The following is a 27,747-nucleotide window of genomic DNA, read 5'->3' on the forward strand; positions in this document are numbered from 1 at the left end:
CCCCAAGTCTGAGAATGTGCCTGGGAATGGCTGTGTCCTACTGCTATAGAAAGCACCTTCTTCTTTTAAATAGAGGATCATCTTTTGTCTCACTGTGATATGTTGAGCTCTCCGTGTTACCCCCACTGTGTCCTGCAGAACTTAGATGCCATTTTTTTTTTTTTATGTGTAGCAGACATGGTCCCACAGTGGGTGACTCTGCAAAAGAAAGATTAAGAGAGTAGAGATTCTCTAAAGTTTAATGATTGTTAATAGTTAAAATGGTTTCAAGAGAATCTCATGCATACATTCACAATTCATTTATACATGTATGTGTATGTGTGTATTCATACACATTTTCTGCAAAGAAAAGTGAAATAGCAAAGTTTGCAGGTAAATAGATGGTACTAGAAAAAATTATATTGAGTGAGGTAACCCAGACTCAGACAAGCAATGCACATTCTCTCTCATCTCTGGTCCTAGCCTCAAATCCTCTGGAATGACTGTACAGCATGGAGTAACCAGAGAAACCAGAAAAGTATATGCAGACCATGACAGGGGAGGACCTTGAGAGAGGACTAATAGGTGCAGGTGATATGAAGTGGGACGGGCTCCAACTGAGGAGGAGGGAGATCTGTACATAAGGAGGAGCACCGAGGAACAAACAATGTCAAGGTTGTTTGATAAATCCTCAAGAAGTTAGGTTTTTATATTTACCTAAAATTGTGTATCCTACCTCTAAGTGTGTGTGTATATGTGTGTGTGTGTATATACATACACACATATACACACACATAACATGCATAATGCAAACACACAACACACACATACATATATACACATTATACCATACATGCATATACACACCTTACATACACATACATACACACATACATACATACATACATACATACATACATACATACATACAGAAGTTATACCATGTGTTTAGACAATGGTCCCTACAAGAGCCATGATTGGAACCTGTAAAATGTACAATTTTGATGACTGGTTGGACCCCAGTGCCTTCTGTTTTCCTTACTGGCCATAACATTACCTTCTTTCATGAAATATCTGCTGGAAAAAGAAAAATCTTGCCTATTTTAAAAAAAAAAACTGGCTTCAGTGCTCGCTGAGTTTTAAGAGTTCTTCATATAGTCAGATATAGGCTTATTAGTCCGACTTGCTTTTGAAGATAGATGTCTGAAGACTTGCCGAGGCCACACTTCTCTTGTTCCTTGCCCCATGTGTGTACTTCCACCGCATTCAATGTCCCTGAGGCTTTTCATGTTCTGTCACAGAATCTTCCTGTTCTGGGCTCTGTGGTGGTATTCATACGTGGGGCGTAGGTGTCAGTCTTGTTCTCCTGGCCTCTGCTGGGCTGGTTAAGGCCTGTCCACTGCATAACTCAGTGGAAAATCCAAACTCGTCTGTGTAATGTGGGAGTCAACCCCAGTTCTATTGTCAGCACCTCTGTTGTCTTGAGTCTGCAGTCTGAGATCTGTGCAGATTTACACACAGAACCAAAACCTTTCCCAACCCTTTCCCCCCATGTCTATATGATGGAGCCTGCATGGGCTCCAGTTCAGGTCCTGGCTTTTCTAGGTAGGAAGGTATGCTTCTGTTGAAGTTCAGCTATTGCTGTGCTTGGCTGTTCATCTCCCTGGTGAGGACAAGGCTAGTCAGACAGAAGGTGCCCAGGAGATGTGTATCAGCAGCGCTGATGGTCTGGGAGGGTTGTGTCAGGTGACCAAATAATGCCCTTATCCACACAATGCTGTTCTGTAAGAGTCAAATAGAAAGAAGCCCAGTGAGAAGGAAATATTCAGATGCTGTTTTACCCACAAGCGAGGCAAGTGAAGGTGGGGCCAACACACCATGTAAGTAGGAGCAGGGCTGTGGGATCAGGATCAGGGTTTGGAGTGTGATGCCAGTGTGGGAATGCCAACCAGCAGAGTCAAGTGGCCGGAGGGGCTGTCCAGAGAGGCTGTGCAGGCCCAGAGTACACAGACAGGGAGTCTAGACTCAGGAGAGTGGGCCAGGTGTCTCTGTGACCCCAGTGCTTCTCCAAGGCTTCCCTAGAGCATCTTTCCTTCATCTTCACCAGCATCAACTTAGGCACCTCTGGAGAGAAGCGCAAGGCACACAGATTCCACTTCTCTGCTTCCCTACCTTGAGGTGAGGCCTCACAGTCTTTCCTAGATCAAGGACTAAGGCCAGCCACTTCCCCCAAACGCCGAGAGGAGGATCTGGTCTTGTTTCGGTTATTCTGTAGCCACAGCTATAGTCATGACATGGCACTCACTTTTAACACCACTGAGGGGCCTCAGTGTGGACCCCTGCCTGCTGCTGTTCCCTCTTGCACACCACTGTCCAGCTCAGGACTCCAGCTCATGCTGGGACTACTGTCCTCTAGTTCTGACCCTTCCCCTCCTGCCTGTCACTCACGTGATCTTGGTATGCAGCCATCATTGCAGGAAGCTCTTCTCACTCATCTACTGTGTTCCTCAGTAGCTCTGTGCTCCTCAGGAGCCATAGTTTCCTCCACAGTAAAGTGGGGATGTGGCAGTGCCCGCCACCCAGGGCCTCAGAGAGATGAGTACGAGCAGTGAGCATAAAGCCTTCTAGCTCATGGGCTGCCCCATGTTCTTCCAGGATGAGTGGTGAATGTACCAAAAGAGCTAATTATGCCTGGTCCCTGGAAAGAACATGTGTGTCTCTTTAGTGTGTCCCCTCTCAGTGTCATTTCGTTCTGGTTTTTCCCTTGCACCATGCTTCTCAAAATGAATTTTGACCTTCTGGAAATATACTTAAATTTTTATTTTCTAAATCTGTATTGCCTTGCCACATATCTATATCCTATAAATATATTTGGTATTTATGCTGTCTGTTGGTGGTAATGAGGATGCTATCTTATACACATGCTAATTAGGCGGTTTCCAATTTGTGGATCCCTCCAAGAATCTCAAGGCTTGGGTTGCTTCGATTGAAAATGGGACTTGGCAAATACTTCAGATTAGTCTTACTCCGGCTCTGTCCCACTCCCCACCTCTCGGCACCCAGGCCCTTTGGAATATGTGCCCACGTCTCTCACCCCATCACCACCCCAGGCCAGCAAATCACATATATGACCCAAGCCCTTCTGAATGATAATTAGTAGTTGCTATGTAAAGAAGGATGGCGAGGGGGGAGGCCAGAGTTCAGAGTCCCTATGATGATGCCTTCGTGGAGACCTCAAGGGAGAGGGGCGGAGGCCTGTGCCAGGTGTGGGGAAGAGGGAGGCGATGGGGAGTAGGCCCACTAAAGTGAGATGCACACAGCTGCCACCTGATCAGGATTTGAGGTGTGAGGGAGGCGGATGGGGAGCAGGCCCACTAAGGTGAGATGCACACAGCTGCCATCTTATCAGGATTTGATGTGTGGAAGAACTGTGAGGCCTATGTGAGCCTGGGTTCCAGCTGGGTGGGGCATGAACACGTGGAAGGGAAGAGGTTCTGGAGAGAAGCAGGCTTGGGCTGGTGTTTAGATTCATTGAGGGGGGGCACCAGTGAGAAGATGTGCTGGATTATCACAGCCAGACCTCGCAGAAGGAGCTCTACCAAGCAACAGCAATAAAAAGGAACAGACAGTCTCATCAAAACCTGGCTATCCCTGTTTCGATATATGTGTGTCATTGAAGACTCACAGCAACCAGGCTATTTCTCTGATTCATAGCAGTCATGGCCTCTGCACATCTGGGCTCAATGCTAGGAACCAAATGGACTTTGGCTAGGACACTGGGATCTTGTAGGGGCACAGCCTAGTGCCACAGGGAGGCTTTGCCCTACTGATTCAGGAGTGTGCCTGCCTCTTCAGAGCTCTCATGGTGATATCCCATATACTACTGCTCCCATGGCCACACACAGCTTGGGCCTAGTTTCCTCTTCCATTGGATCTAATCCACGATGGTGGGGTGGGTATGAGAATGAAATGGAAGGTGAGCGGGAACTGATCCTGTTGGGGATGCACATGCAGCACAGGCAGTGAGCATCTGGCAGCTGTTTCCTTGCTCAGGCCTGTCCCATGCCTTGCTGCTGCCCTACCAGTCTGTTAGCTGTACCTAAGTGGCCTCATGCAGGAGAATTTGCATTTTAGTTCTGAAGGATTTCTGTAGGAGAGCAACAGTGCAGCTCGCCAAGCTTGGTAGGTTCAGCTCCACTCACAGGGGACTTTCATATTAAGGATGTTTTCATCTCCATGGAGGGTGGACAGTGGGAGCCCTAATGGTCCCTCCATCCTATGTTCTGTTTTATTTACCTTTGTGGTTGGTACACGGCAGGACCCAATGATATGGCATGGTGGATTTAGCATGTATAGCTGTTGGATCCCATAGGTCCTTCAGCTTCTTGTTTGCATTTACTTACTTACTTTGTGTGCATAAGTGTGTGTATTTGTGTAGATTTTGCATGTACACATGATAATATGGCCACACAAATACCAAAACATGCATGTGTGTGGAGTTCTGGGACAGCTTGTGGGAGTTGATTCTTTTCTTCTTCCGTGCCATCTCTTGTCTTTTGTCTGCTGTGCCATCCCACCAGCTGGACTCCTTGGCTTCTGGTTAGTGTGATGAGGAAAACACGTTCTTCTTAAAGCCAGAGCTCAGAACCTTCCATGAGCATGCTCACCTTCTTTCTTCAGCACCAGCCTAAAGGAATAAGCTGCCAGAAGGCCTCTGGGTCTTTTCTCTCTGGACCTTCAAGAGGATGGTGTGTCGTGTTTGTCCTGGCCCCGCCTGGTGTGAGCTAAATGGATTCCAGCCACTTCCTTCCCTCATGGAAACAGAATCTAGTCCTAGCTTTAGTCTCTAGACAGCATCTGGGTATCACCTGGAATGGAGGGAAGAGGCAGGAACTTAACTGGACCATGCCCTGTACATGGGCCTCCCTTGGGAGATATTTTTTCCTCCAGCCTAAACTCTACCCAGGCTTAGTGAGAAGCTAAGCAGCTCTCAGGCCCCCTTAGCCATGTAAGACAGAGAGCTTTCTGAACAGCTAATTTCCTGTAGTGAGATAGAAGCTGGAAGGACATATCTGATGAACTTCTAATGCCCTGTCCTGGTGAAATGACTGTGCAGAAGACTGGTGTAGACCAGGACAGAGCTCAGGGACCAGTGACCTGTCCAAAGGCACAGTGAATTTCAAGTAGACCCAGGCATTTTCAGACTTCTCAGGAATAACAGGAAACCTGCCAAGAATCCTGTAGATGGTTTAATCTCTGTAACAATGTCTATAGTATCCTTAAGCACGATGGGGAAAACTACAGACCTCTGTTTAGAAACAGCAGACTTGGGGAATGCTGAGAGGGTTTCAGGTGCTGAACAGGCATCATGGTTTGGTCTGGAGTCCACAATCGCTGTGACTCTGTGACCAGCTGCTCCTTGAGGTGCCTTTGACCAATATCTGCCTTGTGTTGGGTTCTGCTGATACCAAGTTGAAAAGAACAGCATTGCCTGAGAGAAAGGTGAATGCAGTGGGAAAGACACCTGACGTGAGCACAGTGGAATGACGCCTGTGACAGGAGGAGAGTGGGGGCACTAATACACAGGCCCACCAGCATCTGTATGGCATTTTAGACCATACAAAACATCTTTAGATAGCCCATTTGATCTTTAGCACAAGATCCTATAATAGCCATCATCTTTTATAAAAGCTGTGTTGACACAGCATACTATCCATCCACTTGAAGTGCATAGCATCCCAAAGCATTCAGAAAGCTGGGCAGCTCAGTCCGTTTCAAAACATTCTCATTACCCTAAAAAATAGCAGCTATGGTGTTGAACACCAGTTACACCCAGTAAGCCAAGCAAATGCTCCCAGCTCCTGAGTGTTGGATGTGAATGTGACCACCTCTGGTGACTCAGCTTCTATGTAAAATGAACTGGAGTCCAGGCTACCTGATCCCAGGCTCCTCTTCCCCTCCATAGAGCTCTCTACCCTTGAGAAACAACTCCAGACCTGTGGCATCTTCATACACTTAAACTCCTGTCTAACTTTGTCCCTTCCTCTCTCTCTTCCTCTCTCTGCTGCACCACAAAGATTCGGCGAGCAAGGCCATGAGTCATGTTGCTCCACCTCTGCTCACTTGCTACCCTATTGTCCTGCAACCCAGTGGTCCAGGCCCAATGGAAAAGCTGCTTCCTTGGGACTCAGTCATGTTGGAATCTGAGGGAGGGGCTTGTGCTTCTCTCTGCAGAGATGCTGTCACTTCCTGTCCTCACACTTCTCAGGGGGCTTTGTGAGAACAGCATCAGATGCTGGCCATTGGAGACACGGAGTAAGTTTTCCCTTTAATACAGAGTAGATGTGTGCAAATTTTAGACAAGGGCTTACCAGTGTCTAACGGAGTATCCTGGACCTCTGTGCTGGTCATAAGGGGCCTGCAGGGACCCCACTGTAGGCTGGAGGCCAACAGACAGGCAGGGCACTTCTCAGGGAATCAGGGAAGGCTGTATCTGGCTGGGCCTTCAGGGTATGTAGAGTTGGCTTAAGCTTAACTCTTCTCATAGTTATCCAGGTTATTTAGTGTGGATGAGACAATAAGAGGGGAGGGGAAGGTAGGGCACCTCTACAATAGTACTTTTCTTTAAAAAAGGGAAACATCTGAGTTTAAAAATAGGAATATTAAGATTTTTATACCATAATTTGCAAACTTTCAAAAAATGGTGCTAGGGACTAAAACCAATACTTTGTGCATGCTAGGCAAATGCTTTGCCAACAAGATATACACATTTATTTATTGGTTTGTTTAGTGTTTATATGATGTGTATGTGGGTCCAGGTGCATACCCCACACACCTATGGAGGTGAGCACCACTTTCAGGAGTCAGTTCTTTCCTTCCACCATAGGTTCAAGGCCTCAAACTTACGGCATCGTATTTATGTAGCAAATGATTTAAAATTCTTTTTAAAATGTATTTACTGGGTGAGCCATACCACCACCATAACTTCCTCCCATTCCCGACTCACACTTAAAAAAAAAAAAACAGTCTTGGGGCTGTCCTTGAACCTGCTCTGTAGCCCAGGCTAGACTTGAAGTCACAGTCATTCTCCTCAGCCTTTTGAGAGCTGGGATTTCAGACCTGAAGCATACTAGGCTATGTTGACTAATACTTTTGTTTGTTTTTTAATTTGTTCTGTTTCTTTGTTTGTCTTTTTTCAAGACAGGGTTTCTCTGTATAGCTCTGGCTGTCCTAGACTCTCTTTTGTATATCATGCTGGCTTTGAATTCACATCAATCTACCTGCCTCTGTCTCCTGAGTGCTGGGATATTTTTTTCTTTTGGTTAGAGGACTTTTAAAAAATTATTATAAATTTTTTATATTATAAATTTATTATAATTACATCCAGATTGTGATCTCTCACTTGTATCTTCCCATTCCCACCCTCCTTTCGTCTTCCGCCCTATTCTCCCCCTCTAGACCACTGAGAGAAGGGGACCTCTTCCCCCACCATCAGACCACAGCCTATCAGGTCTCATCTGGATAGCCTGCTTCCCCTTCCTCTGTGTGCCTCTGGGCCTCCCCACCAAGGAGAAGTGATCAAATCAAGGGCACCAGAGTTCATGTCAGAGGCAGTGCCCGCTCTCCCCACAACCATGGACAATGAGCTGTCCATTAGCTAGATCTGAATAGAGAGTCTAGGTTTACTGCATGCATTGTCCTTGGTTGGTATAACAATTTGTGCAGGCCCCCTGGGTCCAGATCTGCCAACCTTGATGGTTTCTTGTGGGGCTTCTGAACCCTTTGGGTCCTTCCATCCCCTCATTCTTCCATGCCACTCTCGCCAGGAGTCCAGCAGTGAGTCCCAGCATCTGTCTCGATCCCCCGCTGGGTGGGGTCTCTCAGGGGACATTTATGTCGGGCTAATATCCACTTATGAGTATATACCATGTGTGTCTTTCTGGATCTGGGTTACCTCACTCAGGATGATCATTTCTGGTTCCATCCATTTGCTTGCAAATTTCAAGATTTCCTTGTTTTTAATAGCTGAGTAGTATTCCATTGTCTAAATGTGCCATGGTTCTTTATCCATTCTTTGGTTGGGGGACATCTAGGTTGTTTCCAGCTTCTGCCTGTTATGAATAAGACTGCTGTGAACATAGTTGAGCAAATGTCCTTGTTGTATGGTTAAGCATCTTTCAGGTGTATTCCCAGGAATGGTATGGCTGGGTCTGCAGACTAATCTTTAATAGTTCACATCATAGACTAATCTTTAATGGGTCACACCATGGACTAATGTTTAATGGTTCACACTGCAGACTAATGTTTAATGGTTCACACTGTGGACTAATCTTTAATGGTTCACACCATGGACTAATCTTTAATGGTGTGAATATGTTCACAGATTAGTCTGGTACATATGCTGTCAATAGATTGACTCCTCTGATTTACCTAGACTTGTAGAAAAAACATCTAATCACATTAAATATAAATACTTCTGTAAGAGATTATGGAATTAAAGTATAGCCTTTAGGACCTTAAATTCTTAGTCTTTAGTTTCTCTTTTTGAGCTTTTCAGTTTTCCAAGATTTTATGGTAAACTGCTTACCTAAGTAGTTAGAAAAATTTGAAAAACACATATATTTACCTTTAGGGAGTGTTCTTGCTGTTTTGTGAACTGTTTACTCAGTGGTGCCTCTGGCCTCTGGGCCACCAGCCTTCCAGGTCAAGCTCTGAGCCAAGTGCCATGGACGTATTGAGTCTTCAGCAGCCTTTTCTGGATCCAGCATAGGTCTTGAGACTACAACATTGGGTGTGATCTGGAAAAGCCACATACAAATGTGATCGTGATTTTGCAGACAAATTTGCCAACTCAGAATCTAGCAATAATATCAGTATTTACTATTATCCATTAGCTGATTCATTCTGAGTCCTGTGTGGGTTGTAGTCAGAGCCTAGGAGTCCTCATGAATAGAAGCCCCTCTTCTAACATCCACATGACATATCTTTTCTTTCTCTCTTTCTCTCTTTCTCTCTTTCTTTCTTTCTTTCTTTCTTTCTTTCTCTTTTTTCTTGTTTTTGTTTTTCAAGAGTAACCTTGGCTGTCCTGAGCTCAATATGTAGACCAGACTGGCCTTGAACTCACAAAGGTCTACTTGCTTCTGCTTCCAAAAGTGCTGGGACTAAAGGCATGCACCACCACATCAGATAACATAACATAACGTAACGTAACATAACGTATCTTTTTTGCGTACATGTTGCATGCCTGGACAGGCCAAGAGTTTTAGGCATTAGGTGACCAACTCTCGCCCCATGGTGAGGACAGGGGACAGATCAGAAGGTCAGTCAGAAAACAGACATAGCCAAGAAGAGTCTGTTGACTTGCAGCGACAGGAGAGACTGCTACCCGATCTCTCATTCATCTAGCTGATTATTTGCCAAGTCACTGCTATGTCCTGGACATGATTCCATAACTGAGGAGCCTAGTTGCCAAGACCAAGTGCATCTCTGCCCCCATGAAGCTAAACTCTTAGAGAACTGAGATACCATTAACTAACTCAGAGATAAACCTTTAAGCTTGTGATAAATGCCCTGCCAGAAGCAAATGGAACACTGCAGGAGAGAAGGGAGAATGGGCTGCTGTGGCTAGTGTGAGCTGAGGAAGGAAGGGCCTTCCAGCTTCTGCTTCAGGAGTGAGTAGGGCTCAGCCATGCCATGGCTTAGAACATTCCAGAGCTAAGAACTAGGGTGGAGAGCCTTGTGCATTCTAGAAATGGTTATAAGGTCAAAGGGCTCAGTGAGCAACAGAAGTGTTGTGGGGAGGACAGGTGGCTTTGATCAGAAGCCATGTGTGTGGCTGGGAAGCTGCTGTGGAAAGGTGGAGGCTGCGGCAACTGTGGGCAGAGTACAGAGTTCGGCTCCTGAGCTCAACTGGCTATAGAGTCATGGCAGGCAGTATTGAGAGTGCAGGTCCTCAGGGTCCAGTAATGACAGCATGTTCTATGAATGTCCAGAAAGGAACTACTGTCCTGATCCAGCATACTGTATGAACAGGATGCTGGGTACTGTATGCCACACCCCACTGTGGAATGGAGACCTTCACCTTGGGTGATGCAAGACTTCTCTGAGGTCTAAATCTACGGCCGTAGCTCTTTTAGAACTGTGTTGAGCCAGCTCTGCAGTCAGGGCCACTTTGGGAGTCATTATTTCATTTTTCTGGGAATGAATTTGTTAGGAATTACTAGCGATAATGGTTCATCAGACTGTCTCACGCTGGCGTGCGCTGACTCTCCAACAGCTCCAGGAAGAAATTGCCCTACTGATTAATTCTCCACTGTTTTCTCTCTTCTCTCAGAATGGCTATTCAAGTGGACAAGTTCAACTTTGAAAGTGTCCCAGAATCCCCCGGAGAGAAGGGACACTTTGCAAATCTGAAGCAGCCAGGAGAAGAGAGACAGGAGGCAAGAGGCCTGGAGATCAGCAGCAAGCTGGACATCCGCTGGAGAATTCTATCCTTTTCAATGTCTTCCCCCTAGGGCCAGGACACACCCTGATCCTGACTAGGGCATCTCAGTACCCACAGGAAGCCAAGAGGGGCTTAATAGGTACTGAGCTTCAACTACAGACAGCTCCAAATGCCATGGCGGGATATGGACCATAGTGCTGGCATTTTCTCAGCCTCTTCACACTTCAGAGGTCCTACTTAATGAAGTATTGATTCTGAGTGGGTAAAGGTCTTTTGGGGCTAGTGGTGTTCCTGACTTTGGATCTCATGTTTCTTTTGAGGGTTGATATTCACACTGTTGACAGCTCCTAATGGTTGCCCCATCAGTGCAGGGCTTGAACAGTCCTCTGACTGACAGTGGGGAATGTGGATGCAGTTATCTGGGTGCCAAGATGGAGCTGTACAGCTTACCAAGATGTAGAGAGACCCTGTAGAAGGAGGGAGGGACTTTTCTATGGACTGCGCTGTGAATAGGGAAAGTTTTATAAAATGTCTGTGCCCACGGCGACATGTGATCAGAGTTCAGCTGAATGGGCGGAAGACCCTGAGTGCATCTGTGTGTCAGGTTCCTTGGCAGTTCCGGCAGAGCACCCACGATATATCAGACACTCGAGGGGACTTGTCAGCGGTGGGTGGAAGTGTATCCAAGGGCCAGAGGTGTGAAATGCCCCCGAAGTGCCACAGCAGGAGAGTGTAGCTTGTTCTGAGTGTCTGCCAGGAAAAGAAAATTCTAATGTGGCCATCTTCCAATCGTCTCTTTCATGTGTAGACTCTGTGGCTGTCAATAAGGTCAGACTGTGCATCTGGTCTCAAACATTCCAGAAAATTTAACCATTGTGCTTTGCATATGCCAGAAACTGTGGTATGTGCTAAGGACAGTATGAGGAGCACAGTTAGACCCAGACCCCAGGACAGACTGTATCCTCAGCACACAGCAACACTTCAGTGATGCAGCCAGCAGAAAAGCTGCAGCTTAATTGCCCACTCTGGATGCCATGATGGCCAAGTGAAGTGATTTATAGCAGTAAGTTTAGTCTGAACTGAAACCCACCTTCTTCAGAGCCAGTCCACAGAGACCATCTCTGGCAGAAGAAGGCAGGGGACAAGCCTGAAGCACACATGCCACCGTCCCTCATCCACACCCCCTTGTGTTTATTGAAAGTCCCCCATCACGGAGTCTTTCTCAAGTGTGGGGTCTTGCATCTTGGAGGATAGCCTTCCGAGCAGGGTGGCCAAGGGCAGCTAGTACCTCACCTGCGCGTCACTGAGAGTATCCGTGCTGGTCTGGCAGACATTAGACACCCTATGTAAGCTGGCAGGGTCACAAGTTTTGCTTGAGGTTTCACAGCCCTGCAAGGATTTTAGGCACAGAGCCCCGGGCTTGATTGATCTCAGGCAGGACAACCCACCTAAGGCTGTTCTGGCCTTTAGTCTACCCTCCGGGGCCACTGCTTCCCATAGGGAGACATATGTGACCATGCCCACTTTGATGTTGAGGTTGGGGTGAGGATTGTAGCTGCTCCACTGAGCAGCTCAGGTTCCTCTTCAGTCTTTCTAATTGGCTTCTCTAGAATCCTTCTCGATAGATCTCTGGCTTCTTATCTCCTGAAAACCACAAACAAAAAAACTCCACAAAACTAAACTGCTTTAAACAAGACTCTTCTAAGACCTGGTCTAGTACATTTTTTTTTTTCTAATAGTCAGTCATGCTTGGAGAAATAGCTTTATCTAAATGAATTCTAATATAAACAGCTCCTGTCATCAGCGTACTTGATTCCTTGATCATCATAAGTGAAATGCAGGGAATCATTTGGTATCTGCCTCCAGGGAGTTCAGCTCTTAGAGCTGTTTGTAATAACTTGGTGCAGGGGTCTGTCATCTTGCACAGCCTAGCCCAGCCCAGCACAGCACAGAGGCTTGGCAGCTGGAGACAAGCTTGTCTGGGTGTTATTTAGTTGAAGCACTCCCGCTGTTTGACCTGTGGTGGGCAGAGGAATGAGGTGACACGGACACAGACTGGATTGCTGTCCCCCCCCAATCCTCATATGATGTCTGTATGTGCCTTAGAATTGCTCAAAAAGGAATCAGGGTCAACACTTGGCTAATACAGATTTTATGTTTGACCAACTAGAGAGTATATGAAAGGGCATTCCATGTACATCATGAGGAGCCTCAGTGTGTGCACACGAACTGGTTTACACCATGTTTGTATTACTGGGTGTGTGTGTCGAGCATACGCACAGTCTGTGTCCTCTTAGCACTCACTAGATGCCAGATTTTGGTCAAGTTTATTTACATAGATTGCTAAATTTATTTAGGTTACACACACACACACACACACACACACACACACACACACACAGGCTGTGCCATTCTTATGAGTTCTGTAATATCATGTTAATGTGTAGCTCAAAAAAAAAAAACCCATTCAGTTCTCAGATAGAGGACATGTCAGATATCAAAGTAATAAGAATAACACTGCATTTAATCTTAGCCAGAAGTCCTAGAGAATTTTTGCATTAACTTTCCAATGCAATGAAAAATGTGGTCCATGAGGTTATTCCACCTACTCTGAGGTCACCCAGCTAGTACATGGCCATCTGGGACTAATGCTGCCATTAATGCTGTGCTTTCAGCTCCATCTCAGAGTCATGTCCAGGCCTCCCATTTTGCCATGACCTTCTCACTAAGCACACTACTCAGGAACCATGGAGATGGCCACATCCTTGCACAAACTGACAATGACCACCTACCTGCCCTCCATCCATTTCACCACATCTCCTTCATGGAGCTCCATAATATTCCTAACCAAACAGGACTTGCCGTAGTGAACCAGTTGCAGACCTCTCTGGACCTCTCCCTGGATAGCATGTCCACGGTGAGTGTTTTCTGTCCAGTGCAGTCATTAGCATGGAGAGCTCTGACAAGATGCCAGTGCACTTAGCAAGGTGAGAAAAATGGAATCGAATTTTAAAAAGTTAGCATTGTAAATTAGAAAGTCAAGCAAGAGCCTTGCTAATCATTTACAGGGATCTCTTCATTAATGTAATGTCTACCTTTGATAACTTGCTGGTTTTCTTGCGCTGTAGTAAGGCTGGGCTGCATCCTGGCACTTATAGCCCTGTAGCCCAGACCTGGTACATGAGATGGAGCCCATTTTCTGAGTTACGGTGTTTGGAGGTAAGGAAAGGACAGTACCTACTTATGTGTGCTGTCCAAATCATTTGTTGCTTCCTGACTTAGCTCTCACTCCCTTCTGCCTGAAGCACTTTCCACCTCATTTTCCTGGTCAGCACCCCACCCATTCTTCCAGAGGCATGGGATCTGAGACGACATCTTGGCTCTACAACACTCCAAAAAACCAACCCTCCCTCATCTGGCTGTCCCAGGATAGTGATTATAACCACTTTGCCCAATATATAATGTATCTTGAAGCTGCCACACTGTGCTGAATATGTGTTGGAGGGTACCCACTTCTGTGACTGATTCACACCTGTCACCTGAGCTAGGCATGAAAAAACCAAGCAGGACCTTCCTAATTTTAAGGAGCCAAGGTTCTTGTCAACCACTACCATTATTTGTTATTTAATTAGTTGATTGATATTTGCATTGACTCTTTCCTCACTTCATTTATTATTCCCTCTAGAAGATGGGTGAATGCTCACCTGAAAGAGGAAGTGGGGAGTGAACAGCAAATTGTTTGGATGACACGTGAGCACACACATGTGCACATCCATGCCAAATCATGAGTGCTGACTGAGAGAAGAGATAAACAAGCCATGAGAAACTTGTATGCTGTTCTGGGTTAAAGGGAGTCAGACTTTTTTTCCCCAAGAAGGATGGATGGCCACAAAGGGACTCTTGAGAAATAAACTGTGAGCCTCATTGCAAGTAAGCTGGTCTGAGTGTTGAGGTGCCCAGCTCCTGGGGAGCCCTTTGGGAAGGTACTGAATCAGAATGGCTGTGTGTTGCTGGAGAGAGCCACCTGCCTCATGAAACTTAGTTCTGGTCTTAAAGGTTTGCCACTTCATGGTGCAGTGTGTGGCAAAAGCCTCTCTAAGTATGGGCATTGTCTGTGACAGCAAGCCATGCATGTTTCAGCACCACGGAGAGCTCCCCCACTGGGCCTTCCCCAGGCTGGGAGTCTGGGACAGGTCAGGATGCTGTCTCAGCTGTTTATAGGCACAAGCCCTGAACATACCCAGCCTGTGGGTAGCAAATGTCCTCACAGCCAAGCAGAAGCTTTGATTTCTGGGTTCCAGGTGTACAGTTAAGAGTCTACACTATGTATCTAGGAGTGTGTGAAGCAGTGTGCAGACTGAAGGCTCCAGGGTTACTCTGATTGCACCAAGGCCTTTCTGTTTCCTCCATAGGCCTGAGGGTTTTTTTTTTTGGGGGGGGAGGGTATTGTTGTTTCAAATGTGTGAAATGGAAATACATGACTCCCACTGTAATCCCAGTACTTGGAAGCAGGAGGATCGCATTGACTTTAAGGTCAGCCTGGGCTACAGAGTTAGACTAGGCAGCGGGATAAGGCAGTCTCTTTAAAAGTAAAAATAAAAAGGAGCACAAGACAAGAAAAAATACCAGAGATGGTGAATGTTACCAAGTGAACAACGTATACTATACACACTTATCAAAAGCAGTGAAATTAAAAACAGCCCCTGTCCACAGCTAGCACGTTCTGAAGTCTGATTTTGAAAACAGCACTGGAGAATGTGCATGGTAGATGCTTATCATAGGGCCCCTGCCATAGGAGGCAGTTTGGACATTTCTCTATAACAGCAATAGTGATTTCTGTCACCATACTTTATTTATCTCTCACCCCAAATGCCAAAATGTGCATATTAAGAATTAGCTTCTCCCATCGGCAGTGCAGTTGTATCATAAACAGGCCCTTAGCTGAACAGCTTGGCCACTTGTGGTTCAGGCTCAGGTACCAGACAGCCTTTCTGGTTTTTAGAGCTGCAAGGAAGAGGCTATGCACACGGGGAGCCGGCTTTGTTAGCCCAGCTATACCCTTTGTGGGTCGCACATGAAAGCAAATGAATTAAAGAACAGGTAGAATGACTCCCAAAGGCCAGGGCCACCGGGCCGCCTTGCAGGATCCCACAGACTCCCTTGCTCCTCTCCTCTCACCTTGGTTTACCAGAAGAACAGCCTCTGCCGTGTACCATGGACACTGCTGCTGCCCACCTTGAGAACCTGGTACAAGTTTTTAATAAGTAGCGTCACACCTTTTGAAGTTAATCTCATGTAGGTGAATATAAATCTTGGGTTGAATCATAAAGGAAAGCAGAAAGAAACAAACACAAAAATGTGCAAGTTTTTTTGAACCCAAGTATGTGGGATATTTGTATTCAAGGTTCCCTCCTTTGAGATGGGAATAAGGCACTATGGGACCACGCTTTGTCCACACACCAGCTTTTATTCTTATTGCAGTCCACCAAAAGAATTAGCAGCTTGGTTTAAATAGGTGCACATGGTTAGAGACTTCTGGAAAGCAATTGGTTTACGCCTTGTCCTTGCCCCTCCTCCCACACAGAACTCTTTAATCTGTTCCCCTATGTAAACTTTCAGCATTGCTCTTAGAAAGGAGGACTAACCAGCTTTATTTTCTAACACTTTAATCTATGCTGGTGTAGCATTTTAATATATATATACATATACATATACATATGTATTATATACAATATGTATACACACACACACACATCTTGGAAAGCCTCACTCCAGCTATAACTTTCTATTGCCCACTTCCAGCAAAGGGCTATGGCAGGAACATGAGATACATACCTATGCTTTGCCAGGGCAGAAAGCACACCTTTCAGCTTAGGCTTTGGCCCATGTATACCTCTGTGCTCCCAAGCAGGCCGTTTCCCTTTCTACAGATGCTGTATGGCAGCAGCTCAGGTGATGGAGCAGAATGGAGCTCACTGTAGGCACAGTGCCATCACTAAGCAGCCCAGAACTGAATTGTTGAACTCCTTGGCTTCTGGGTCTTCAGGTATAAGCACCTCATCCACCCCATTAGAAGGAATGGGTAATACCCTTAATGTAGTTGCCTTTAGGGCCCTTCCCCATGGACATTCACTGGGCTCCAATGCAGTGGCTCTGAGTGCTTCTTCCTCCAGGACTTGATGGCATGTGTCATGAGCCCAAACCAAAACCCGTAACTATGCTCTTTCTGCCAGCCCATGTACACACCATCAGTTCCTGTCTTTGTTTAGAGTGAATCACAGCATGCCCAGCAGGGATTTCGTCAGGAGCTAAGAAAAGAAAGAGCTCTTCATCTGTTTTGCTCTTTGTTCACTTATGTTTTATTTTTGTTGTTGTTCTTGTTGTGTGATTGTTTGTTGGCTTTGGTTTTTTTCAGATAGGGTCTCACGGTGTAGCCCAGGCAGGCCTAGAATTCTTCATCCTCCTGCCTCAGATTCCCAAGTGCTGAGATTACAGGCAAGGGTCAACACTATGCCTGATTTGGAGGTGAGTGGTCACAGGGTTGCTTCTGGCTTCTACAGTCACATTCTATGCCTGAGAAATCCCACATGGTTAACTTCTGGAGGCTGAACAAGGGGTTCACAACAGTGATGGCACCCTGAGCCAAACTGTTGGTTAGCTTAGCTTGGGGTAGCTAGGGAAAAGTGACTCAGCAATGGACCACTCTCAAGAAGAATGATGCCCTCTTAGAGCCATTGAGTTGTGTGTGCAGTAATATTGATGGCCTCAGAGCCATCAACAGCAGCACAGCTCTCCAAATGGTCTCTGAGTCCACCCCTCCCCCCCCTCAGAAGAGGAGAGTCAGTTTCTTCTGTCTGGTGGGAAGTGGTCTCTCTATTGCCTTCTGGGCCCCTCCCTCTCCCCTCTGATTCCTTCCTTCCGCTGGGCAAGTTCCCAGTCCCTGCACCTGGCTTCAGCCCCTCATCTTCCCCAGATCCTTTCCTTAATTGCAGAGTCCCTTCCTTCCATCAGCATGTTTTTATTTATCTTTAATTTGCCATCTTAACCATGGTGAAGCCTACAGCTCAGTTCTGCAGCCTCCCCCACAAGCATCTTGGGAACTTCTCACATTCTGGAATTGGAACTAGACCAAGAACCTCAACTCCCCATCCCTTAACTCTATCCCCGGCACCCAGGCTTTACTTCTGTCTGTGGATATGTATACCTGTATTTCCATGTCTGTGCCCTACTTGGTATCCTGCTTGTTCTTTTGTGCCTGGCGTCTCTTTGATTGTCTTCAAGGGTCAGGCATGTAATGTGTCAGGGCTTCCTTTCTTTGAAGGCTGAGTAGCATTTGATTGTGTGGGCGAAGTGCATACTTCTTATTCAGTCATTTGAGAGTGGACACTCTCCACCTCTTGCCTTTCCACCTTTTGCACTGTGAACAGCCCTGCCGGAAAGGTGGCGTACATCTTTTTGTTCACATCCTGGCTTTGGCTTAGTGAGGTCAACATGTGGCCAGTACTGGGATTGCTGGAGGTCAGTGTTTTCTGTTTGCAAGACCATCTGTCTCTTGCATACTTGTGCCCTCCGACGCTTGAGTTACAGTCCTAGTTTAGTATCCCTAAGTGTCATCCCTATCCCTCCTTGTTGAATTAACAGGCAAATCCTCACTCACTCCTAGGACCAAGCAAGATGCTTAAAAGTGCATTGCTGAGTGTTCACCAATAATAATGGCACTTGAGCAAATAGGGGGCTTTTCTCCAGAAAGAATCATGTAGGAAGAAACCTTTGCTAGATGGTGCCAGAAGATGGGGATCCCTCAGGAGGTAGAGACAGAAAGCAACGGCTCACTCACTGAAGCAAGACAGGGAAGGGACTCCCTGCGGAAGAGAAGCAGGACCCTACCAACAACAGGAACATTTACTGGTGCATCCCCGTCCTCCTCAGGACCCTGTGAAGCAGGAAGTGCTCCTGTTCTCATCCCTCAGGCAGGACAGCCAACTTGAGGTGTTAATCTTTTTTATTTTTATTGCATTTGTCAGTTGTCCACAGTTCATGAGAGGCAGTGGCAGAACTCAAAGACTCAAAGCTGAACTGATCTCAGGAGAGGGGTCTGGGCTTTAGCAAGAACGAAGCATGGCTCTGCACTGCTTACCTTGGTGCTTGCTCCCTGGCTTTCATTTGCTGTCAGACACTGTTGGTGGGGCAGTGGTTGGAGCCTGGCACTGTTGTGGGCCTCCTGGGGGCTCATAAGCTGGTGGTAAAGCCACCATATATAGTGTGTCTTGAAAGAGGTCACAGGAGAACCTTCTGAACAGAAATGGCTTGGGAACATTTTCTATAGGAAGGTGGGGGGTGTCAAAGAGAAGATGCAGGATGTACTAAATCAGGGAAGGAGAAGCAAGGGTGTGGGAGACAGAAAATGCCGCAGAGGAAGAGTCAGTGTTTGTGGTACTGGGGTCCTCGAGAGAAGTCTAGAGTAACTGGTCAGGCTTAGGTGTAGGCAAGGCCCCTTAGGCATCATGGGGGATGGTCTGGCACCACCTCAGCCAATGCTGAGCAAAGCCTTGCTGTGGTCCAGCCATACTTTCTGGGTAGCCATAGTCTGCGTAGCTTTCCCTAAATGCCTGATGGGGCTGCTGGCTTCAGAGATGTGATGGTCTGAGACTTAAGAGCATGAGCCCCCTTCCCTTACTAGCCCTGCCCCTCTCACTCAGGCCCCTGTCTCTGCTCCTTTGATTCCCTGCTTACAAGATGTCCCCACCCCACTGTCCTTAGGCTTTACACACATGAGTGTCGGTTTATTAATTTTCATCTCCACCAAGTACACTCAATGTCAAGCCCTTTTCTGGAACCTCTGTCTCCAATGCCTCCGTGGCACTGTGGCCTGCCTGTCTCAGTTGGGACAAGGGACGTGTTCATTGAAAGAAATAGATTTGTCAGAAGAAAGTAGGAAGTGAGCTTTCTGTCTATTTCCAGCTATTAACAAATGTTGGGAACTTAATTTTCCATTTGCTTTTTGCTTGTGTATGGTGACTTTAGTTTTGTGGGGGAGGGGAGGTAAGAGGCTTGCAGATCTGCTGTGCACTGCTTCGGGGCCTCACAGCAGCGCTCCATATTTACCTGCTGTCTGCATTTCTAAGCCATGATTTCTTCATCCACCGATGCCTGCTGAGAGACTTTATGACTTCCTCGATTATGAACTCACTTGAGAGAGCCTGTTCACAATAATGTATGTAATTACACCGAGATGTATAACACAGCAAATGCGAAGCCAGCATGAACTCAGTGCGTGTCGAGAAATGCACACTCGTCCTGAACACTCAACCGTAGTCTGCATGTCTTATTAAGGAAAAATAACCTCAAATTTTGCCTTATTTCCCCAGGAAGAACCATTGTTGGGATAAGGTTATCCTAGCAGTTCTTTCTTCCTTCTAGAACAGTCACTTACTTGAATGGATTTAGGGATGAAGGGAGAGGACATCTGCTGGGCTTCTGTGTCCTGGTGTCCTCATTCTCAGGTTGATGACTTCACCGTTGGGTAGAGTCCCATTTGAACAGAGAGGTGACCTGTCTACTCAAGGCTGCTCTCATCTAGGGGGCTGTATTTAGAATGTTCTCTACCTCCTTCATTCCTGGAGCTTCGTTTTCCTTGACTGAGGCTTACCCGTCCCTGAAGCGCAGTGGTGAGGCAAGCGTGGAGGGCCTTCTGAACCAGCTGGTCCTGGAACACCTGCAGCTGGCGCCTCTGCAGTGGGGTGAGTACCATGCCACCTCTGGCTTCTGGGTAGGTGGGTGGGCAGGAGGGCGCCAAAATGGCCACCTTGGGAAACTACAGAGAAAGGAGTTCACCTCACTGTGTGCTTCCTCTGCAGTGCAGGCAGGCAGCCCAGTACCCCCAGGTAGGTCTTACTATATCCTCATCTCAAATGGCAATTGAGTTTGGAAATGTTGGGAGCATTTAGCTGTGTGGGATGGTAAAAGGAAATGAGGGCAGGGCTTCCTGCTCGCCCTCCTATTGTGCTTCTGGACTGAGCCATACTCCTGTGCTGGCGTGTAGACAGTGTATTTGGTGAACTCCTTATCTCATTGTGGTGCTGGTCCCATGACAGGACACCGTCACTCAATATAGCCCTTCTGATATGGCTTTGTATTCCTTTATAGCCCTGGACACTGTCCATTTTCATGCCCCTCTAAGTAGTACTCAAAGGTAGCTTGCAACAGATACCTATGTCTTGGTTGTGGTGAAGGTTATGTTGCTAACTGGAAGTGATTTGTTCAAAATGTTTATTGGGATCAGCTATGGATAAATGTCATCTCCTTCTTTCTCTCTGCTCATTAAATTGTCTTGACCCATCTTAGACTCTTTTTAACATCTCTGTAGGACCAACCACCTCCCAGGGATGCTATGGGAGACTCTCCAGGTATCCAATGTCTTCAGAAGTCAGTGGAAGATGAGCCAGGGGTCAGAAGCGGGCCTTCTAAATAGCGCAGTCACATGTCATGATTAGAGGGCCATGTTTCCTCACAACCAGTGATTTAGAGTTTGCTCAAGAGCAGCCATCTTTCAGTCCTGATCCCTGCAGAGATTGAGGGTGGCTGCATTGGGCTTTTGCATGGTTGAGGGAAAAGGTGAGCCATTTGGATGTGACACTTTCTTCATAATTGTAAAGAAGGTCAAAGTGCCATTGTTAAAACTATTGTCCATGAAGCAATATATTGGAAACCCCGACCCTTTTTCATTAGGTGGCTGTCATCTCGCTGTGATGCTGGAGAATGGCACTGTGCCCTCCAAAGCCTGGTCACTAGTATGTAGGACCATATAACGTCACTTCATTGAGTTGCTGGACAGCTCAGTTGGATTGAATGGTCTATTGTAACCATGTTTCCTGTGTAAGGCATACTAGAAATAGAAGTTGAATGCTGTGGTCAGTTTCTGTCATCATACAAAGGCTTAAGCTAGAATCCATAAGTCAGCCAATAAAACTGAAATAAGACTTCCGTTCCTAGGTCATGTCTCTTGAGGGAAGCAGCTTTTACATGCTTCAATACATGAAGTGTGATCATCCCTGGCAGGACCCCAGGAGGGCTCTCAGGAGATGGTCAGATCCCTTCTCCCTTGTGCTTCAAACTGTCACAGGCTGGTCCTGTTCTGCTTGGAAGTTGAGAAGGTCTGGATTGGCCATTGTGAGCACGTGTCACCTGCCCACCGGCATGTGGACAGATCCATGAGTACTGACATTCATCCAGTCAGTACATGGTCTTAGAAGTTACACTAAGACCCAAAAGTGTCTCAGCTGAGGCCTGCATGGGTCATTGTGAGGGGAGGGGTCAGATGAAGTCATGGAGGCCTGATGCTCCTGATCTTGGAGAGGTGTAAGCCATTGGTAGTTGATAAGTCATCAACTTGGGAAACCCTAAGTGGGCTTGGACCACCATGAGACAGGCTGTGTGGTGGAATAAGAGAGAACCCACTATTGTCTGCTTCCCTCGCAAGTGGTCATACCGTGTCCTGTGTTTGCCTCTCAGGCTGTCAGAGACATATGGTAAGAGAGGGTCTTTATCCCAGTTTCATCCCATTTATCTCCTTCTGTGTCTGTCACCTGTACAGACCATCTCATGTATAGGGCCAACCAGCTCAGACCTATAGTCAGCGTCCCAGGGGTGATCCCAGCTCCCATGACTTAGACTCCAAGCATCCTCTTAGAGGATGAACTGAGGTCACAGCTCCCTCAAGATGCCACATGGCTTCCTAGGGGTAAGGTCAGACCTCTCAGGCTGTTCCAGGCCTGAGCACTGAGAGTCCTTAGAAAAGGTTTCCATGGTCGCTCTAAAAGGAACTGGTTTTTCAAGTGTGTGTCCCAGCTGCTTGGCAAGGAGGGGAGACTGTGTGGTGAGCTCCAGTAATAACCTCGGGCTCCTGCTTCTGTCTTCCTAAGGGGGAGCTACATGCGGCTTGGCCATGTTCTGGCCTGGCTCGTCTGCCTCTGAACTGCTGGGAGGGAGCAGGGCCAAATGAACACAGCCCCCTCTTTCCCAAACCTTGACCTTTTGATGGCATTACTTTGTGGAAGTCATCTACTCTCATAATAGAATGCAAAAGAAAATTCAAGAAAGTTAGGTAAAGAGAAATGAGTCCTTTCCTATCCCTAAACAACCTCTATTTCAGTTTTGTACCTTTCCAACTCATTTTGTGATTCCTTGGTTTTAATTTTGTTTATATAAATGGCTATGCCATCACTGTGCCTTCCTATCCTTTTTCAAGCTTGACAAAAACACAAACAGTTCTCACATTATAAACAAGCCTTACACATATTGTTAAAGGCCGAGCTATTTATCAAATGGAGAGAAGATAATTTAATACTTGTTCTGTTGGTGAACATGGAGATGCCTTGAATTGTTTTTTTTTTACCATGATAGAAGTTATGTGCCCCAGTTTTTACCCAGAGTCTTTTCTGTTTTGAAGGGCTAGAGGTTTGATGTGCATTTCCAGAAGTTACTGGTGCTTTAGAAGGTCTTGGCAGAGAGCAAAGCCAAGCCTTCAATGTCTCTCTGTGCTGGTGACAGCAATGGCAGGCCAGACAGGCATGGTGTCACCACAGAGCCAGGAGATGTGGATTTTCATCCAGGCTCTGCTATTTCCCAGGGGTGAGTTATACATAGATTGGGCTATTGGCCATGTTCTCTGAGCCTCAGTTTCCTCATCTATAATGCAAGGCACCAACTCCTCTCTGTGGGAGGAGTGTTGTCATCCCAGAAGAGAGAGGCCACCTGACTAGCGCTGAGCTGGGGCCACTGACTTGCTGTTCCTAGCTTGGTTGTAGAGAAAGGGAAATGGAATACAGATGTCACTCACTGTTTGTCCACATCCTGGTGTGTGCTAGCTGTGGACCTGGGTTGCAATGCTCCATCTGCAGAGGATCTGCAGCAAGGCAAGATGTTGGGAAAGCCAGGCCACAGGCTGGGCCAACTCTCAACAGGGCACTGAGTCCAGGATAAGGTATTTCCAAGATGCTTTCTGTCTCAGTCCATGAGTGTCTTGGCTTAGAACACTCCCCCCCCCCCCCGCTTCTCTCTCTTTCTTTTTCCATATACACACTAATCTGTTCCTTTGTGAAGGTAAGAGGAGGAGGAGGGATGAGCCCATCTGAACCTCTTGTAGAAACCAGTGTGCTGTCTGGATATCTATTCTGAAGACCAGCTTTTGGGCATTTCCATAGATACCCAGTGGTGGTGACAAATGGGCAAAGCTCTCTGCCACTCGGTTTGGATGTTCCACCATTGTTCCACCCACTACCTCCTCCTTACATGGATTGTTTTCTCTATAGAGCTCTCTTATGTTTTCTGAGATGTGGCAGTGATTGGTCTGTACTGTCTCTCTGGGCCTGCAGTGACTACAGATCAGCACTGCATTGCACTGCAAAGTGGGTATTTACAGCTCTCTGTATTCAGTCTTCCTGTAGACCTGCCTGTGTGTGCTGAGCTCTGAGCTTAGGGCAGCAACTAGGAGCAGGAATGCATAGTGCCAGTCTAAATGGCAGCAGACCTTGGGGATTGCAGTGAGGGACACTGCCCTGCCTCCCTCCAAGAACATGTGACTCCCTCACATTTGCAGAGGACAGTTCAGTGCCCCAGATCTTGGTCACATGTGTTCCTCAAGACCTGCACAGGTCTCCAAAGTCACGTCGAGGGTATTGATTCTTGGGTTGATGGATTCATCTCGTCTTTCAATCAATACCTATTGGCCATTGATCTGTAGTTGGTGTTTCCATGTGTGCTGGGAGCCCACCTCTGCCTAGGAGGTATCTTTCTGCTGAGTACTGGGGACCCAGGCTGGTCCTCAAATCGTTTGACCACATCCTGGCCTGGGAGCTGCCGCAAAGTGTTCTGGAAGCAGCAAAAGGCGGCAGATCTGGAGCCACGTCCTCAGTCAACATGCTGAAAAGGAGGCAGCTGTCTACTGGGATGGCATACGAATCCCATGAACACTAACAGAGCTCATAGGCCTCCTTGAGAACAGAGCACCTGGAGGTGGCTATGGAGCCTTCTGTGTCTGGATGGTCCTTCTCCCCCTTCAAAGGTGCTCTGCATTTAATCAGGGTCTTAGTTAGGGTTTCTATTGCCGCAGTGAAACACATCACCAAAGCGAAGTTGTAGAGGAAAGGATTTATTTGGCTTATAGTTCCAAGTCACTGTTTATCATCAAGGGAAGTCAGGACGGGCACTCAAGCAGTGCAGGAACCTGGAGGCAGGATCTGATGCAGAGGCCATGGAGGAGTGCTGCTCACTGGCCTGCTTACCCTGGCTTGCTCAGTCTGCTTTCTTATAGAACCCAGGACCACCAGCCCTGGGATGGCACCACCCACAGTGGACTGAACCCTCCCCCATTAATCACTAATTGATTAAACGCCTTACAATTGAATCTCATGGAGGCAGTTCCTCAACCGAGGTTCCTTCTGCTCGCATGACTCTAGCTTTCATTAAGTTGATGCACAAAACTACCAGTTCGGCCAGCGCCATGCAGAATCAGGGACCCAGGACTGCCTCAGCTTTTGTCATCTCTGCTGTAATTCCTGATTTCCCAGCCCCGCCTCATGAAAGCTGGGTCCTATTGCCACCGCTCCCTCCTGCTCACTTTCAGTGCAGGAATCTTTCCTGGGCAGGTTCACATAGAGAGTAGCAGGGTGGGGCCCACAGCAGCTCTGACTTGGTCACACATTTCCGCTCCTTACCCCTGTCCATTCTGCTTCCACCCAATGGCTCTTACTGCTGTGTCTCTTTTACAGTCTACAAGTTCACAGCAGAGGATGGGAACAGCACACATGCTGTTAAATGAGTGGAAACAGTAAGCCTTCAGTACGTATTCACTCATGAATAAATGTATGCGTGAATGAATGAATGAATGAATGAATGAATGAATGAGTGGACAAATGAGGATGTAGTCCCTTCTTGGGGTGAAAGGCTGTATTCCCACAGACCGGAACATATAGGGCTATCCCACCTGATTTGTGTAGAACAGACTTCTCAAGCTGTCTGTCAGATCCTATGGGGACAGATTTAATTGTGATGCTAGCTTTTCTGGCTGCCCCTCATTGAGTTTCTCCTGCTGCCACCTAGTCACAGAGAGCTCAAGGGAACGGAGACTGCTGGCTTGTTTTGGTGCTAATTAGCACAGATAGAAATCAAAACCCGGGTCTCTGTGGGTTTCTTAGTTCCTGAGTCTCACATGACTCAGAGCCGAGCAGAGCTCCTCTCCTCACCCCTGAGCCACTGGAACCCTCAGCACCCCAGCATGCTGGAGTTCACATGCCTCCCATTGTCTCACATCTACACACAGCAAAGAGCTCAAGTGTAGGTGGGTCTCTGCTGGTGTAGAGCAGGCAGGGCAGACCATACATGAGTAATTCGCTTACTTATCCAGGAGCAAGACCCTTCCCATCAGCTGATATTTACTCCCCAGGAAACGTCATCTTCTTGATTGTGCTTCTTGTATTCTGCAGGCCACATTGGCTACTTGGTTCCCCGCACCCACCGCCATGCCCAACCCCCCCCCCCCCGCCCCCATGCCCAACCCCCTGCCCCTGCCCCCATGCCCAACCCCCCACCCCCACCCCCACGCACAGGTCTGTGGAACAGGTGAGCTGCTCTCATTTCAGAAGCACCCGGGACTCCTCTGTTTCGCAGACATGAAGCCACAGAGTTTGAATCAAGCGCAGGACGTCAGCCTGTCTTAGGTGTGTTCTGTTTCTTAAATAAGAAAGCAAGTCTCAAGATATATGACACGTTAAAAATAAGCAAACGGGAGTTCAGTCTTTCGCCAGTTTTCCCATTGCTTCCTTACAAGATAAAAAAAGGAAGAAGTAACCCTTGGCATTTCCAGTTTGCAGAAAAATTTATCTCTGTGGACTTCACAACCTTTTGAAACCCTCGTAGTAGGGGACTCAGAGAGGAAAAATATAGGCTATGGATGAAGATAAGAATAATTGGATGGGATGTCTGGACGCAGGTCAGCCGGACTCACTGTACCAGAGAATGCAATCTCTTGTTCTTACACACATCATGCAAGGACAGCAAAGAGAAGAACCTCAAGTGCCAGCTGGGTGAGGAGCTTCTCGCAGCAGCCTGGTGTGCTGAAGGTTCTGTCTGTCTCAGCAAGGAGAGCCACAAGCCCACTGCCCATCAGCAGTGAGGGCATTAAACAGGGCCTTACTGGGCAGCCCCTATCTATGGCTTATGTGCAGCTGAGAACCCCACAGAGCCTGGGGAGTCGGGAGCTGTGAGTGGGACTATTAATAACACTGTGAAAGGGCCAGAGGGATGGGGCAGCGGTTGGCTGGCTACCAGGGGACAACATCCCTGCACCTTTTCCCCCCATGATTGCTAAGATGCCCCTACTCGTTCAACTATCTGCTGTTGAAAGGTCTTTTCAGGTTGACTTCTCCCCAGCTTCTCTCTGAGACAAGTGGCCCTTCCTGATCTCAGAGCCTGTATCAGCCCATCACCTAGGATGAATCTGAAGACCACAACCTGTGCCACAGACTCCCAGGTTCCGCAGGGTAGCTCTTAGCTTCTTCCCACCCGCTCTCTCTGTGGACCCCATGCTAGCCCCTCTGCACTGTTGGCTTCTACCCAGTGGAGTCTGAGTTGTCTGTCAGAGGTGCCTGTCCTCATTCCTACAGACTTGTGACAGACCAAACTGCCACCTCCTGGGGCTTGAGGGCAGTTGCTTCTCCAGCTGTTCTGTAGCCAGAATCATGGGCTTCTCAGCTCACATGGGGGTGGATAAGGTGGGTCATGAAATAGCCTGGTTTATAGAGGTGCTGTGGGATCCGAAGGAGATGACAGGGACAGAGACTCTCCACAGAAGCACTGTCAGCTTTGCCTCCCTTCTTCTTCCCCTTTTCCTGAACTGTGAATCCTCAGTATCTCTCTGTGAAACTCTCCCCTGCTCCGCCCCAACACTGGCTGAGCAGGAGCACAGAGGCCAGGCCTTGCACATGAACGTATACTCACTGCTGTGTCAGTCATGCTTCCGTGGGCTCTCCTGTCTGTATATTCTTCTGAAAGTCCTGTTGGACATCTGTAGAGCATGTGCTCTGAGCACAGCCCCAGGTTTAGTTCCTGTCTCCCCACTTCACTTACTAGAGGAAAATGCCTATATCTCCCTTACTGACTGTGCCAGATGGCCCCTGTTCTGCAGGCTGCCCAGAGCCTTTCAGATAAGGTGCCTGGGATGGCATTTTCCATCACTGTTATCCATGAGTACCCTGACATGTCCAGCCAGCTGCGGGACTTGTCCCAAATTCACACCTTCCAAGCCCGCTAGCCGGGCTCCTTGACAG

At 47.4% G+C, this 27,747-nt stretch overlaps 1 protein-coding gene across 1 annotated transcript in view; it reads left to right on the forward strand.

The window, feature by feature from the left end:
- The window catches only part of Trappc9 (trafficking protein particle complex subunit 9), a 456,412-nt gene that overhangs the window by 345,669 nt on the left and 82,996 nt on the right, over positions 1-27,747 (forward strand). Inside the window, exons 20-21 of the mRNA XM_051159558.1 lie at positions 10,313-10,466; positions 20,073-20,163. Of these exons, the coding sequence (XP_051015515.1) occupies positions 10,313-10,466; positions 20,073-20,163 (245 nt within the window). The remainder of the gene's footprint in view (positions 1-10,312; positions 10,467-20,072; positions 20,164-27,747) is intronic.

The sequence above is a fragment of the Acomys russatus genome, chromosome 17 (assembly GCF_903995435.1).
Source record: "Acomys russatus chromosome 17, mAcoRus1.1, whole genome shotgun sequence".
NCBI lineage: Eukaryota > Metazoa > Chordata > Mammalia > Rodentia > Muridae > Acomys > Acomys russatus.